This window comes from Panicum virgatum, chromosome 3N (assembly GCF_016808335.1).
Source record: "Panicum virgatum strain AP13 chromosome 3N, P.virgatum_v5, whole genome shotgun sequence".
Lineage (NCBI taxonomy): Eukaryota > Viridiplantae > Streptophyta > Magnoliopsida > Poales > Poaceae > Panicum > Panicum virgatum.
Window position 1 is genome coordinate 33,025,813 of NC_053147.1, and position 17,433 is coordinate 33,043,245.

Consider the following 17,433-nt stretch of genomic DNA (forward strand, 5'->3'; position numbering starts at 1 on the left):
AGGCCAGCTTTTCTTTCTTTCTTATTAAAATAAGAAGGCAGGCCTCCTTTTCTGCTGGTACCAGGAACCCGAGGAACCCAAAGAGCGCATACGGAAAAAAGATTGTCGGAACTGCCAGGCCACACTTTGCTAGTGCTGCTACTGTCGCACACACTGACTGAACGCGACTAATCCACATCGGTGGAGTTTTGCTACTACCTCTGTCCCAAAATATAAGTATTTGTTGACTTCTGTTGATCATGTTTGACCATTCATCTTATTCAAAAAAATTATGAAAATATTATTTATTTTGTTATGACAAAACATCGTACACTTTTTATTTTTTTCTCAAACTTTTTAAATAAGACGAATGGTCAAACATGATTAGCAGAAATCAACAAATACTTATATTTTGGGACGGAGGTAGTAGCTAAGCGACCTCATTGGCTTTGTGGACCGGCCGGGAAAAAAGAGCTGAGGAGGTTGGCCACTTGATATCTTTTTGCAGAGGCCGTGGAGAGATCAAAGAGTTGTGTGTTTGGATTATTAGTTTGGGGAATCATTATAAGCAGTATAGCGACCTAATTTACAACAAGCTAGCAGGTTAAAAGTCAATAATTCCTGCATTCCATACAAAGACGAGGTGCTACTCTTGTTTATTTGCCAGCAGGGATGAAAACGGGTCCTATATGGACTGATATATACAGTCATTCTATGATTCGAAATTTGTGAAAAAAGCCATTTTATTATTCGAATTTTGTAAAAACAAGTCATTTTACCCTATTTGTAAAGTGCACGTGCATGTAGGAATTTTATTGATAATAAATAGGGGTAAACATGGTTATTTATCTTCTTGCTAATTTGCTCTAAATATTCTAGGATGACTTGTATTTTTGGATGGAGGGAGTATGTATTTTCATAGACTTAAATCTAGGAATGGAAAGTGTGAGGTATTTCGGTACAAGGGATTGTTTTGGCCTACAGACATCGAACCAATACGCAGCAAGCTACATGGATATTTGTCCCGATATTGATTAAAAATCTATTAACTAAAAAAATACAAAGTGTAAAAAGTATGAACTCAAAATTTATAAAATCCTCCTAAATTTAGAAAGAGAACTCTTTATATATTTTATTATTAATTTGAAATTTTACTAGGATATGTAGGGAAGTTAAGATTTCAAAATTTCTTTTCTAGATTTATTTTATACTTTTGCAATATTTTTGTGATTACTTGATTATTAGGATATATTATGAATTTTAGTGAAGTTAAATTTATAACTATTGAGTTTTTATATTTATTCTATATTTATGATTTTTTTTTCTCCTATTTTTTTACATTTTTTGTCATTATTAGAATTTTAGTTATTATAAAAATTTAAATATTTTAATGAAATGATATTTTTTTAGTTTAGTTTTTTAGATTATTATCTTTCATTCACTAAAACTTATAGTGATGATAAATCTTAACAGTGAATTTTTATTTGTTAATTGTAAACATTTAATAAACAGTTGGAAGACCAACTATCCAAGTATCATATCGAGCCCAATTGTCACAGTATGATCTAAGAGAATTATCAAATTTACATCCTATATCCATATCAGTCATTCAACTTTGGATATCTGGAGTAGCATATAGTATCAGAAATTGAATATTCAGATTCGGATATAAATGTATGACATTGAACAGCTAGATTCATATATAGACGGGTCCAAACGCCTTCAAATAGGTTAGTGAGCGAGAAATACAGATGTAAATCACAAAAAAGGTGAAATTCGCTAGTCGCTATTCAACGTATGAGATATTTGGTTTGAGTAGCCAATTAAACTAGAGCAAAAAGTAACAACAGATGAGAACTTTGTTTGGACGTAGGGAAATCGAGCGCACCGTCGCGAGTCGCGACGGTGCGATGATGATCCTTATACCTGTACCACATATATGATCAGAATCGGATGATTGATCATCCTCTCACTCCTCGCATCGAACAAGCTGTGAATGTTCGAGCAAAACAGAATCATAACTTGAACTTAAAAACTTCAAATTAATGTGCACCATATCGTCTCACGAGATCCAAGCATACACACACCACCTGATCTCATAGTTACAGAGAAGAAGGCTCCAATATAATCGATCAGGATATTTATATGAGTCGATGTACCTAATCCCAAGACCATGTAAAAAATATATGCCTGACAATTCAGAACGCATCGAACAACAGGACGAGAAGGAACTGATGGCCCTCACCAACTTTTCCCAGCTGGTCATGGACTCAGCATTCAGCAGCAAGCGGATAGACAAGGACGCTGACGCCGAAAGATGCTGTCGCCATCCGCCGTTTACGTGCGCCGCTTGCTTGCTCGAGCTGGCCTCGCCTCGCCTCGCCGCGGCGTCGGTCGGAGCGCCGCCGCCGCGCCTCACACGGGACAGTCCGCGCCGACGCCGACGTCGTCCTTGGCGTTCCTGGCGGACTCGCCGCCGGCCGCGGGGACCACGACGCTGGCGCGGCAGAGCGGGCACGTGGCGTGGAGCCGCAGCCACGCGCCGACGCAGTCGGCGTGGAACCGGTGCCCGCACCGCGGGAGGCGGCGGGCGGAGTCGCCGTCGCGGAGCTCCACGATGCACACCGCGCACTCGGTGGGGGCCTTCGTCTTCCCCCCTCCGACGGCGTCGTCGGCGCTGCTGGAGTACACGTACACGGGCAGGGCCGACGCCACGTCGTCCAGGGCCCGCGCGGCGGGGGCCTCGCGCCGGCGGCGGCGGCGGGACGCCCACGGGGAGGCCACGGGCAGCGGGTCGTCGGCGCCGTCTGATGCGGAATCGTCCTCGCCTTTCCTGGAGAAGAACCGGCAGAAGAAAAAGAAGATGAGGACGATCACGAGCACGTTGATGCCCACGACGAAGGCCGTCAGAGCCGCGCCGTGCGGAGCCCAGTGGCTGCTCGTGTCCTCCACCGCCGCCGGCGCCGGCGCCGGCGCCGCGGCCGCCGGGCTAAGGCTGCCGAACCCGAGCGTGGACATGGTTTCTGCGCCGACAAGATGGTTCTGGACAGCCGGAACAGCAGAGAGTAGCTGCCAATGGTGTGCATAAACCGCAAAACCTAATAAAACCGAAGGTCCAAAATTTCTCCGAGGACAAGAATCGCAAATGAGATATGAAGCAAAGAGGGAGAGGAAAGCAAAGAAATGCAAGAGAGGAATGGGGAAGGCGGTGTGACGGGAACCGGAACAGAGGATGGGGTCTATAAGAAGGTAGAAGCGGGGGAGGTAGCTTTGGCTCTTGGGGTTGGGCAATGGCGATGACGTTAGCTCTTGATGCATCATGATAGAGCTTGCTGCATTTTGTTTAGTATTTTCATCTCTGGGGCTCCCCATTGCACCAAGAGATGAGAAAAATGATTTATTCTTTATCTTGTCGGCATACGGCAAGTCAACTAGAGGTTATTTTTACTCACCGTGCTAGGACTAACGTACATTTCGGGTCTGATTTCAACTGCGTATGAAGCTATTTTTTCTGTATGTTTTCAGGATCCCCGTTCTAGGTTTCCTAGACTTTGTACATAGGAATTTTTTTAACTTCATCTTGTAGAAATCTTCTACATTCTGTAGGGAGGAAATTGTAATTCTGTCATCAGTCTCAGATGCATTTGTGAATAAAGCGGGAACTTTGCATGTTGTTTTTTCCCTTTTCAGTTTAAATCTATACATGCGCTGGATATTCTTTTTTTAGTAAATGGTGTTAAGGATGGACTTTTCCCCTTTAGCCTAATGATAGAAGGGCATGTTTCATGACAAAAAAAAATATAATATCAAATATATAGAATAAATAAAATCCATAGAAAACAAGATAAATATTCTCGCTAAGAAGGAAACACATATAACCTAAAAACATGGAGACCTACAAGAGATTGAAAGGACAAATTATCCTGTGTAAATAAAGAAATATTACAGTTTAAATAATTTCAATAAACAACTCAAAATGTAAGGGCACCCTGACAAGGTACAGGTGGCAAAATGTCACCACTGTCACTACCGGAAATCGGACGTATGCCGTGTGCCTACGGCTTCGCCGAGTGCCAGTGACCACCGACTCGATTCCGCCCATATGCCCACAGCCTAAGACTTAGTGGCCAGCGTGCGCACAATCCAGGTTAGTTCTGTTTCATTCGTCGATCTTTACTTTTTACGCACCTTTGTTTCGTATTGTAACATTAGGGTGAAATCTTGTAGGCCCAGATGGAGGAAGAGAGGAGGAAGCGGGAGGAGATCGAGGTGAGGTTGGAGAAGGAGCAGAAGCTGAGGGAGAAGCAGGAGCGGGAGAGGATGATCGAAGCTGAGCGGCAGAGTTACGAGGCCTCGCAACAACAGATGCAGACCATGTTCGCCAACATTGAAGGTATTGGCGCATCTATAAACTATCTACCGTCGTTGACGGTGCCATGGCCTCTATACATTCGCCACAGATGATCTTTGCACCAATGTCTTTTCTTCCTCCATCCGACGCTGCAGTCACTCCCATGAGTATGAATGTATTTTCTTGCATGCGCATACAATAAATATTGACTCAGAAATCTAATCTTATCTCTTCTCCTTTTTGCAAAATCAATCGGAGGCGGCATCGAATGAGCTTCCGAACGAGCACTCCCCAGTAACGCAGTGGCCAGCTTGGGGATCTGATAGGTACAACTCCATACTTGTGCTTGTTGGTCTTTGGACTATACGTTGGACCTGTGGATGTTAGACTTGTGGATGTTGGACTTGTGGTTTGACGTTGAACTTCCGGATGTTAGACTTGTTCTTTGGATGTTCGACACGCATTTGTGGACTAAAGTTGAACATTATGTGATATTTATGCTATATGTGCGATGTTTGTGATGGACGTTCCATATATATGATATAATAACTGTCTGTGATTTATATATTGTCCTATATTTGATGTTTGAATGAGTGAGGCTCATAAATAAGCGAAAACAACAACAACATAAAAAAACAGGTCACTTTGCTAGTGCATTTACCTTGGCACTTGGCATAGTGAGCATTCCCAGGTTCATGAGAAATGACTTTGCCGAGTGTTTTTTCCTTGGTTCTCGGCAAAGTAAGTGGACTTTGCCGAGTGCAAAGGCATTGGCACTCGGCAAAGTCAGCATACTTTGTCGAGTGCCACGTGGACGACACTCGGCAAAATCGCCGTTACCGGCAGTTTAACCGCCCCCCTTATTTTATTTTGCCAAGTGTTTTTTAGCACACGACAAAAATTTTGCCGAGTGCTTGAGAAAAGGCACTCGATAAAGTCTTCTCCGCCGTCACTTTTTTTACCGTGTGTACATTACCGAGTGCCACACTCAGTAAAGCCTTTGCCGAGTGTAATATGAGCTTTGTTGACACTTGGCAAAGCGACGGAATCCGGTAGTGCGTAAGTGAGCTCAGTATGGCACAAGGGGCCGGGCGCCCAAGGATGCAATATGTGGGTAGGCAGAGCATATAGGTTTCGGTTAAACAACAAAACATACTGTAGGCGACTCATATATTCAAAGAGGTGGCGTGAGAATTAATGTACAACGTACGTAAAAATTTAAATTACTTGTAGGGCAATAGAATACAGCAACTATATTTTCGTTCCCATACGAACAGTTGAATTAATCAAAGTTATAAGTTTCTGATTCAGGACAACCAGAACAAGTTGGCTGACTCGTTGGCTGACACTGCTGACGTGTCCATGCTTTAGTGGGCCTGACCTTTTTTCAGCAATCCAGCTCACCACGAGGGCATTGCTGATGTGTCTATATACTAGTGGCCGGGCAAAAGTTCTCCCAATAGGATTTGAGTCCAAGATTTTGTTTGAATGGTTTTTTTAATTTTAAATTATGTTCACAAAGGAGAAAAATATTCATAATGCAAGACGACTCTGCAAAGTACCCCTTGCAATGCTGACAGCATCTTAGTAGGAAAAATAAGAACAAATCCCTCCTTATATTTAAAATCAGTACAAATGTAGTGACTTAAGAAAACATTATATAAATTTCAAAAGGTTTGTAATTATATTGGTTACATAATTTGAGATTAAATATGCGTCTTATGAGAAATGCACAACATGGTTTTTACTGCTAAAGTTACGTGAGAAAATTTACACTAGATCGAAAAGAAGGAATGTGTTAAAATGCCACCCGTGACCCATCACACAATAAAAAAAAAGCAGAAACAATAAAAAAGTGTGAGCATTTGGGCTTTAGCACTTGGCTACCTAAGCTATATAGTATGCCATAAAATTACAGCTGTGTATTGGTAAGTAATTATGTTCATTCACAAAATGTGCGGCTAACTCATGGCATTAAAGAATAAATGAGTGCACAGAAAGATGACAAGGATTATTGACCTGCATGTGATGGTTTATTAGAAATTAATCATCTTTCTTGAAGTACTTTGTTTTTATTGCGAGTGGTTGACGAATGAATGATCGATTTCTTGATTGTGTACAGTAAAAAGTATATATACAAGCCAGAAGGCAGTTGCCATGGCTGAAGGGGTGCCTATTGCCCCAAAGGGTGTCTTGTGTCTAACGTAACTTCTGGAGGGGTGTCAAGTCATTACAGTTGCTAATGATGTGATTATCCTATTGATCACTAATTAATTAATCTAATTAATTCTAACACTCCCCCTTGATCAATTAATCTTGTGTAGGCACCGTTGCTTGTTTATCATTCATAGTCTTGAAGTTTTGGAAAAACCTTGTGGGAAAAAACCAAAGTGTATAGATATACCAGGTAAAACTCCTTAAAACCCAGTGGGAAAAATAAGGAGAAACGCCATGATATATATATCTCCCAATGTTTATAGACCCTTTAGGTGATTCTAAAGTCATAGTCTAAAACAATTTGATCTGGGGTCAATATGTCATATATTATCCTTGAAAAACCTCTGTAAGGAAAAATAGATAATATGACAATTACCACGTGTTAACATTACCTCATTAAAAACTTTATGTGAGAAAACTCTTTTAGAAGTAAAACTCATATAAAGAAAAGAGTGTAATGTGATGATTATTCAAGTTTTATTTTATTTGATTCTCCCCCTGATCCTTGCAAGTCTCTAAGTCTCTTCATACCAATACCTTCAACACATTTACGAAATGAAGAGTATGGTAGAGATTTTGTGAATAAATCTGCTAAATTATCACATGACTTAGTCTGTAAGATTTCAATTTCTCCATTCTTTTGGAGTTCATGGGGATAGAATAATTTGGGAATAATATGTTTAGTCATATTACTCTTAATATAACCTGATTCCATCTGAGTAACACATGCTGAATTATCTTCAAAGATAATTGTTGGTGTCTCAATCGCACCTATACCACATGATTGTATTATGTGGTTTTATCATTCTGCGAAGCCATACGCATTCACGTGAAGCTTCATATAAAGCTATTATTTCAGAATGATTGGTGGAAGTAGACACTAGTGTCTGCTTTGTAGATTTCCAAGAGATTGCCGTTCCTCCTTGTAAAAATACAAAGCCTGTTTGAGATCTGCCATTATGGGGATCTGATAAATAACCAGCATCTGTATATCCTAACAAACTTGGATCTTGATTTTTGTTATAAAATAATCCAAGATCTCTAGTACCATTGAGATATCTCAATACTGTTTTGACTCCTACCCAATGATGTTTGGTAGGTGCAGCACTATGTCTTGCTAGCAAATTTACTGCAAATGCAATATCAGGCCTGGTGCTGTTAGCAAGATACATTAATGCTCCAATGGCACTTAGATATGGGACATGTGGTCCCAATATCTCTTCTTCTTCCCGTGGTCTAAAAGGATCATCCTCAATATCTAAAGATCTTACTACCATGGGAGTTTTTGTTGGATATGATTTGTCCATATTAAATTTTTCCAATATTTTCTGGACATAGGCAGCTTGGTATATAAATATACCAGAATGAAAGTGCTCAAGTTGTAAACCTAAGCAAAATTTGGTTTGACCCAAACCTTCATTTCAAACTCCGTCTTTAAATGATGACGTGCTTCATTAATATCGGGTCCATTGCCAATGATATTAAGATCATCAACGTATACCGATATAATACAAAATCCTGTTGAAGATTTCTTAATGAAGACACATGGACAGTCATCATTATTTGTGTATCCTTTCAATTTAAGGAATTCACTTAACCGATTGTACCACATTCGGCCTGACTGTTTTAAGCCATATAATGACTTCTGCAACTTGACGTAATACATGTTGCGATTTGCCTTATTATCTGGTATACTAATTCCTTCGGGAACTTTCATGTATATTTCAGAATCCAATGACCCATACAAATATGCGGTCACTACATCCATCAACTGCATAGATAGACGATTTTGTACTGCCAGTGATATTAGATATCGGAAGGTTATCCCACTCATTACTGGAGAATAGGTTTCGTTGAAATCAACGCCAGGTCTTTGCGTAAAACCTTGTGCCACTAGCCTTGCTTTATATCTCACCACTTCGTTGTTTTCATTTCTTTTACGAACGAAAACCCATTTGTATCCCACAGGAAGGATACCAGGAGGTGTTGGCATTACAGCCGAAAACACTTTCCTTTTATAAAGCGAGGCAATCTCTGTTTCTATTGCTATCTTCCACTTATCCCAGTAAGAGCGCTTCTTGCACTCTGTCATAGACTTGGGATCTGTATCAGTTTGAAGAATATTTGCAATTTGCTCAGAGAGGTAACAGTCGACTATTGTGGACTTACGATCATAAGACTCTCCAGTTTCTACGAAATTTATAGCAATTTCGTCTACCCTTAAAGATTCATCATGATTTCCCAAAACGATGGATCTAGGGTCTTCCGATGTTCCAGCCTCAGTGTTTATGCGCATAATTGGGCTAGATTGTGGATCATATATATCCACAGGACATTGTTTGTCCTTTAGGTGTCTATCAATGGAAATTTTAGATGTATTTCTAGTCTTTTCTTGCTTCTTGAAAGTGCTTCTCCCCCTCTTGTTTCCAGTTTGGGGTTGAGTGGTTTTATTAGGTACCTCCACTCTCTCAGGCACGTTCCTTGAAGGATATATTGACTTTGTGACACCTTTATAATCAGCAAAAGCGTCTGGCAGATTGTTTGCAATATTTTGTAAATCAATAATTCTTTGAACTTGTAGTTCTGTTTCTGTAGTACGTGGATCAGAGAATGAAATGCCTTCAGCATTCTAATTAATTTCCAGGCATTCTTTTTGGTATAATTCTCCCCCTAATGCCGGGAAATGATCCTCATTAAAAATACAGTCAGCGAAGCGGGCAGGAAATAGATCCCCAGTCAAAGGTTCTAAATACTTAATGATGGATGGAGATGAATATCCAACATAGATCCCCAGTTTTCTGTGAGGGCCCATCGATGTTCGCTGAGGTGGTGAGATGGGTACGTATACAGCGCACCCAAACTTACGCAAATGGGAAATACTCGGAGGATTTCCACGTACTAACTGCAATGGGGAGGTTTCATGATATGCAGTTAGTCGTAGTTGGATCAAATCGGCAGCGTGCAGAACTGCATGACCCCAACACGACGTAGGCAATTTGCAATTCATTAGTAATGGTCTTGCAATGAGCTTGATTCGTTTAATCAATGATTCAGCCAAACCATTTTGGGTATGGACATATGGAACCGAGTGCTGAACCTGAATTCCCAATGCCATGCAATAATAATTAAATGCACGGGATGAGAATTCAGCAGCATTGTCCATTCGGATAGATTGAATCCGATGTTCAGGATAATTAGCCTTCAACTTAATTAGTTGAGCCATTATCTTAGCGAAAGCATGGTTGCGTGTCGATAAAAGGGACACATGAGACCATCTAGTAGATGTGTCTATTAATACCATGAAATATCTGAACGTTCCCGATAATGGTTGAATCGGACCACAAATATCTCCTTGAATCCTTTCAAAGAATTTTAGTGGTTCTGCTCTAATTTTAAGATATGATGGTCTTAAAATTAATTTTCCAGTTGCACAAGCAGTGCAACAAAAATCTTTATTCTGGGGAAACTTTGTGTTTTCCATATCATGACCAATTGAATTGCTAATAATTTTCCTCATCATCCCTAGTCCTGGATGCCCTAGTCGATCATGCCAATTCTGGAATTTATCGACGTTTTGGAAAATTATCTTATAAGCAACATGTTCTATAGGCTTTATGTATGTAAAGTACAATCCAGTTTGGAGGGAAGAAATCTTTTCGCAGATTTGTTTGCCAAATCTCGTAAGTTTAGTAAAGAGAACGAATTCCTCTTTATTGTCTTCATGTGTTTCTACATGAAAACCATTCTTACGGATATCTCTATAACTTAAAAGGGTACGAGTCGAATCAGGATACAACAAGACATCCCCTATCGTAATCTGTGTACCCATAGGGAGAGTAATAGTGGCTTGTCCAGAGCCAACTATTAATGCATCACGACCAGCAATAGTCATAATATTTCCCTCTTTTTTTGTAAGAGTTTGAAAATATTTGATCTCTCTAAGTATAGAGTTTGTGGTACATGAGTCCACAAGGCATAACTCTTCCTCTTTTGGATTGCAGTCAATAGACATCTATATGTAAAATAATAATATAATATAATTTAATATTATAACATATAGACGCATGCATATAATATTGAATAAAATAAGAGTATGATATTACAATATTTATGGGTATGTACAAACGAATAACTTATGTAAGCAATCAGTAAGTAAAACAAATAATACAATGAAAGGTAACTGTTGCCAACTCAAATATATTACAACATAAGTGCAATCTGATATCAAGTGATGGACCAAAATTAGTCCATATCGCCAAACATATCTTCAGAACCGAAGTTTATGAGTATGTTGTCTGTCGATGGAATTTTCTCTTCAATGTGAAGAGTGTTGTTCTCTTGTTCTTTTGGTTCCTTGTGTGAACAACCCTTATCCTTGTCAATCTCGGATGCAAGATTGAAGTGTGTCTCATATCTTGTTCCTCCTGGGTGCTTGCTCTCTTTCAATGACTTTTGGTACAAAGCAACCAAATGCTTTGGAGCACTACAATTCTTAGAAAAATGCGAGAAGTCACCACATCTATGACACTTGTTGTCATTTTTGGATCTCGCATTGTCTTTGTTCCTCTTGTATGAATTCGGTCTCTGCCCTTATTATGTTTGCGTTTACCAAATTTATTCTTTGGAGTAGTTCCATTGAACTTTTTATTCTTAGCATTTTTCTGTACATTGTGAACCTCAGGTAAAGGTGCCGAACCAACCGGGTGCTTATGATGATTCTTCATAAGAAGTTCGGCATGTTTTTCGGCCTGAGTCAATGTATGAATAAGCTGAGAATAAACTTGGTAATTCTTGGCCCGGTATTGCTGTTGCAATACACGATCAGACGGAAGCATAGTAGAGAGTGTTTTCTCTATCTTATCTGCATCCGTTGGCTCTTTCTCGCAAAACTTCAATTTAGAGCAAATTTTATTAACAGCATGATTATAGTCTGCCACATATTTGAAATCTTGGAGACGTAAGTGATTCCATTCATGATTGGCCTCAGGCCAAATGAGTTCCTTTTGCTGCTCATAGCGCTCTTTCAGAGAGTCCCATAATTCACGAGGATTCTTAGTCATAAGGTATTCAGCTTTGAGATCCTTATGAATATAAAATCGTAGTAAGGCCAAAGCGGTATAGACTTGCTTGTCTTGGAGGACAACTCCAGCTTGGGCAGGCTCTATTGTAGCCAAAAGTCCATGAGATGCAAGCGCTATCTCGATATCAGAAGCCCATGTAGGGTAATTACTACCATCTAATGCGAGTTCCTCGAACTCCTTAGTGGCCATGGTCCTACGTGGACAATTATGGACTAGTGAATTTACCGTAAGGTAAATTAAATCAAAACATGAGAATGTTGTAATATTTAAGGCAATAGTATATGTATAATTTAATGAACAAACGTTGGAATTGCTCTAGTTAACTTGTATGTAGTGCTAAAAGTTTTGGGGCACAAACATACATGATTCTATGATGTAGAAATAATATAAATAAGTACTAGGTGCGAAAAATAGTGGGGATTATTTGCACCAATATATTTACCAGAAAAGAACACAAAATAATATGTGTATAGTGCAAAAGAAAATATGATCGCACAAAATAATATTCTCATAGAATATTTAATTGCAATGTATATATATAATCAATCCACAAATATATACAAATACAAGTACAACAGTACAGAGCAACAGCATATAATACAATTTAAGTAGATAAGTCTCACAAGACAACAAATTAGCTAAATCAGATGCTAATTAGACTAATAATGCTGTTAAAACTAAAAAAATAAAAGAAGAAGGCAGTCAGAGGCGGCGCGTTTGACCGGCGCACCTGACCACCAGGCACGGCCCAGCCCGCCTATCGGCCAGGCGCGCAGCCCAGCAGGCTAAGCGGCCCAGGCGCGCTCGGCCGGCCCAGCCCAGTATCTTTGGTGGCCTATAAAAGGGCGACGGTTAGGGTTTGAGGACCCTAACCGCCCCCTGTGCCGAGCCGCTGCCGCCGTGGGTTGCTCCGGCCGTCGCCGTCGCCACCCGCCGACGTCGCCAGGCCACCGCCGTTGCCAAGCCGCCGTCCCTCCTTGCCTCCAAGTCTCCAATCCTCTTTCCCCTTCTTCCTCTCATGGCGAGCACAAGACCCGGCCATGGAGGCCGGCCAACAGAGTAGGGCCGCCCGTCCCCGGCGAGCTTCGGTCCATTAGAACCGTCGCTGCGAGCCGGGGCGCGGCGGATCCGTCCCCGCCGGCCGTTCCGGTGGCACTCAGAGGTGCGGAGCCGCCTCCCCCAGGGTCGGGGGAGAAGCGAATCCGGCGCCAAGAGCCGTTCCCGGCGGGAGGGCGCCCCTGCACGGCCGATTAGCCACCGCGTCGGCGTAGGAGGAGCCACGAGGCAGCGGGGGCGGGGCGGGAGTACGACATCAAGGTCGTATGCGAATCCTGGAGGCCAAGCCTCTGCCCCGGCGTTGCTGTTGGAGACCAGAGGAGTGCCTCGGCGTCCAGCCATGGTTCCACCTCCTTCGGTCCATGGTGCAGCGACTGCGGACGGCACCGGTGGCGGCATCATCGTCATCGACGGTGACGGCCTCGGCAGAGCTGACGGGTGAGGCGTCGGGGGTCTTGGCAACAACGACAGCGGAGCGCCCAAGCGCCTGACGAACATGGCCGCGCCATGCATCGGGCCAGTGCCTGGGGCGAACTGCAGCGATGGAGTGCGCGGCGACGAACGTCGAGAGCTGTCCGCCGTGCGAACTCCATTGGAGCGGCGAAGCGGGGTGCGACGTTCATTGATGTCACGCAACGCCCGGCGGACGGCGCTCTGCAGCATGAAGCGGGGAGGGCCACTGGGGGCGTTGCTGTGGGCGATTGTGGTCTCAACTGCGTCGGTGATGGTGTCCACCATCGCGTTCATGGAGGGAGCAGTGGCATTCACCATCAGTAGTTACCTTGCAGAAGTTCGGTGAGGTCTCCGGCGAGGTCTCCGGCGTCTTCTCGTTCCTTGCCTGTAGCGTCAGTGGTGCGACCGAGCGTGCGTGCGTGATAACGTATTGCGAGTGGTTGACGAATGAATGATCGATTTCTTGATTGTGTACAGTAAAAAGTATATATACAAGCCAGAAGGCAGTTGCCATGGCTGAAGGGGTGCCTATTGCCCCAAAGGGTGTCTTGTGTCTAACGTAACTTCTGAAGGGGTGTCAAGTCATTACAGTTGCTAATGACGTGATTATCCTATTGATCACTAATTAATTAATCTAATTAATTCTAACAGTTTTAGTTTGTGACTCAAGTCCCAAACTGTTAGGCTATCTTTACAATACAATGCCCACCCTATTAACTACTCCATCAAACCGTGCTATTGCATGGGGTTGTAATTCTAAAGATAAATGATTGATAAATACCATCTTTTGATGTATTCATATTCTAATACAATAGTTGCGTAGGAGTACGTTGGGACATTTTTTATAATGACATTGTCAAGTAATTTAGATGGATATTTAAGGATTATTTTTTCTTATAATTTCTTAATGGAACATATGTGTAATTATATGAAGATTAGGGGGTTAGTTTACATTATTTAATAATAGCTGTGGTGGGAAATTTTTTGAAAAATTAAATAGCTTTAATGATTATAATTGTTGTTTAGACTATTGAATTGACAGCCGGAAGTTCCAATTTTCTGAGAAATTTAAGGATATATCTTTTTTTTTTCCTAGTGTCTTTCGTGAGGCTTAACGTGGATATTCTGAAATGAGTCTCCAATTAGTATAGTAAGATAAGATGCTCTTTTTGGTTCATCTCTTTTCATGGTGAATCAAGTCAAACGCAAAATGAAGAAAATATAAAAAAATAGAACAACACATTGGAACATTTGCATCTAACACATTGGAACCCCAAATCTTCTCCAATGTGTTAGATGCAAAGTTTCATGATATCCAAAGCTTTCATGGTCTATCTACCTATGTTTTTGGATAAATTGCAATACATGTTTAAGCTAAGGGTGGTAGAACCTAAACCGCCCTCCGAGCGGTTGATGTGGATGAGTGCAACCGGACGCGGTTAGGCATCGCCAAAGGCGATGGGATCCCAATCCATCACCCAAAGGATCTCAGTTAATTGGGCCGCTTTCAGCCCAATTAACTCAGTAGTTGACTGTTTTGATGGACTGTATGTAGGATTAAAACAAAACGGATGCAATCAAAATTATGATGTCATTCATTTCACCAGTGTGCATGAAAATTCAAAACTAAAAAATGATATAGGGACTAAACCGAGCATCCAAATTAAATTTGGATTGCATCATTGTCTTTCTTATACTAGGATCTTCAAAACAAGATCACAGTTGCCTATGTTTGCACGATACTTTTTAAAAATATTTTCTTTGACACTAAATAATTAATTTCGGATCATGGGAATAAATAATTTAACAAGACGAACTAATAATTACTTTGACAAACAAAAACTAAATATAACGAATAAATACTAAGTTACAACAAATAAAATATTAAACATCGCGAACAAATAGGTCAATGTCACGGAACAATTTAATTTATAAAGCGAACAAATAGGTCAAAAAGATTTAGGATGAAAAAGAGGGAAAGATGAAAATAAATAAAAAATAAATACAAAGCAGTGCAAGGAAATGAAAATAAAAAGAAAAAAATAGAAAAATGCAATGTGAAACAGTGTGGGTCAACTTTAACATGCAGTAGCAAGATCGATTAATAAAAAATGCAATCCAAAAAAATTACAATAAAAGACCAGCGTGGAGCAACTAAAAGTGTTTTCGAGCCGAAATTGACCTTGCCGGCCCGCAAATTGCTTTTAGGTGATGGATCCTGCAATTGCAGCTCGCGTGATACATACATAGTTATTGCGGGTGCAACTAGCTTGTCATTTGCCGTCAGAAAAGTTCTCGTGAGTCTTGAGGATTAACTTGCTTGATTGTATCAAACCTTGAGCTCCACGCACCGTTACCTATAGCTAGAGATCGTGTTCATAGCCGAACTTGGACGAATTTTCACAAGTAGTCATATACTCATGTCCAACCAAATAAACTAAAAACGCAAGTATGCAACCTAGTATTGTCTAATCATGCCAAAGGCATGCATGCATGCATGACCGAAAAAACCTAAACCAAAGATTCTCCGTCCCATCGAGAGCTTGTTCTACTTTCCCTTCTTTTCTTTCTTTCTCTCCTTTTCTCTTTGAGGGGACAATGCAATTATCAGCATATCTCTTCCTGCCTTTTTGCTTGACGTCCACTAAACAAGTAAGGCCTTGTTTGGGAGAGCTTCAGCTCCGGCCCCAAAACCGGCTTCTGCTGGAGCCCTCCCAAACGATATTCTTGACAACGGCTCCAACCTTGCAGCTCCTTGGAGCCCCTAAAATCGCACTCACCGGAGCGGATTGGGCGAGGCAGAGCTGGGAAATGGTGGCTCCGTCCGGCTCTGCGCCCCTACTCCTCGCCCTTTCCCAGCCCTATCCTCAGGTTTGTTTGACGCAGGGGCTCGATTCGGTGGCGGGTCCAGGCGGACGGTGGGAGCTTGAGGCGGCTGACCACGGTGGCAGGCTCCGGCAGGAGACCGAGCTGCGACAGCGGAGGGGAAAGAGGTGGAGACGGACGGCCGGGAGCTGGGAGGCGGCGTCCATCGGGAGGAGGCGGTCGCAGGGCGCGGCCTGCGAGGCCGGGGAGGTGACCGGCTGGCGTGGGCAGGAGCCGCGGGGAGGAGGTGACCGGCCGGCGTGGTCAGGGGCCGCGGGGAGGAGGTGGGCAGGCCGGCGGCCGCGGGCAGGGGCTGCAAGGGAGTGGCGCTGGGGAACGGGCGCCTCCTCGACCCGCGGCGCGCGAGCGTCACGCGCGATGTGCGGTGGTGCAGCGGACGGCTAGGCTGCGGCGTGGGTAGCGCGAGGGGCGGCGAGGGCGACGCCTCGGGGAACCAGTGGTGGAGAGATGGGGCAAATGAGGCCGGCGGCGCTAGGAGGAGGAAGAAGCGACAGGAGGGAGTCAGGAAGATAAGGAGGAAAGAGAAAGAACAAAAAAAATAAAAAGAATTGGAAAAAGGAAAAAAATAGAAAAAGAAGGGTATTATGGTCATTTTACCTTTTCTATGTATATTAAACAACCGGGTGGAGCTATTTTGCCAAATAGTTTCGAAAACTACTCCAGCTCCATCAGAGAAGCCGCTCCACCAGAATAGCCGGAGCCGGAGCCCTGCCAAACAAGCCCTAAACATCAATCATCATCTCCGAGATGCCGCAGCACTTGATCGTACGTACAATCGCAGGGGATTAGGACAATTGGCACACCATCTCAGATCCTATTGTATGCTCGAGGCATGCGTGCATGGCGCTGCTCGCCGAGGAATAATATCCCGTCGGTTTCAGCCCCGGCCGCAAAAATACTCGGCCGTACTACGTAGCTTTCGTCCGGCTAGCTTCCGCGACCCGCCGACTTCGTTGATCCGACCTGTCGCCGCCGTTGTCGTGCTAGCTCGCTTAGGGCAGCTCCAATGTGTGTTCCAAGGAGGTGCTAAGTGGAGAGAGCACTACTAGAAAAGAGGCCATCGGTCCACCTCAAAGGTACCAAAACCAAAATGACCCGGTACCAAGGCTTCTTTTGAGGTGCATGGAAAGATCCAGGGATCCTTTAGTACCGGGTGGTAACACCACCCAGTACCAAAGGCTAGACATTGGTATCGGGTGGTGTTACCACCCGGTACTAATGGATCCTTTCACATTAGTACCGGGTGAAAACATCACCCGGTACATATGTCTAGCCTTTGGTACCGGGTGGTGGCTGCCACCTGTTACTAAAAGTGCTTCACAGGTTACTTTAAAAGGAAAATATCTTCGCCTCAGTCTGAGGTGGTAAAGGAGATACACTTGAGACAAGAGGTCATGGGTTCGAATCCTA

The 17,433-nt window shown here is 42.7% G+C and overlaps 2 protein-coding genes across 2 annotated transcripts; both read right to left on the reverse strand.

The window, feature by feature from the left end:
- Positions 1-1,978: 1,978 nt before the first annotated feature.
- Positions 1,979-3,356, reverse strand: LOC120665747 (E3 ubiquitin-protein ligase EL5-like). The gene has a single exon (XM_039945408.1). It carries the CDS (start codon positions 3,349-3,351, stop codon positions 2,395-2,397), a length of 957 nt encoding a protein of 318 aa, XP_039801342.1. The 5' UTR covers positions 3,352-3,356; the 3' UTR covers positions 1,979-2,394.
- Positions 3,357-12,480: 9,124 nt separating this feature from the next.
- Positions 12,481-13,422, reverse strand: LOC120667755 (translation initiation factor IF-2-like). Its single transcript, XM_039947763.1, has one exon. It carries the CDS (start codon positions 13,420-13,422, stop codon positions 12,481-12,483), a length of 942 nt encoding a protein of 313 aa, XP_039803697.1.
- Positions 13,423-17,433: the final 4,011 nt, after the last annotated feature.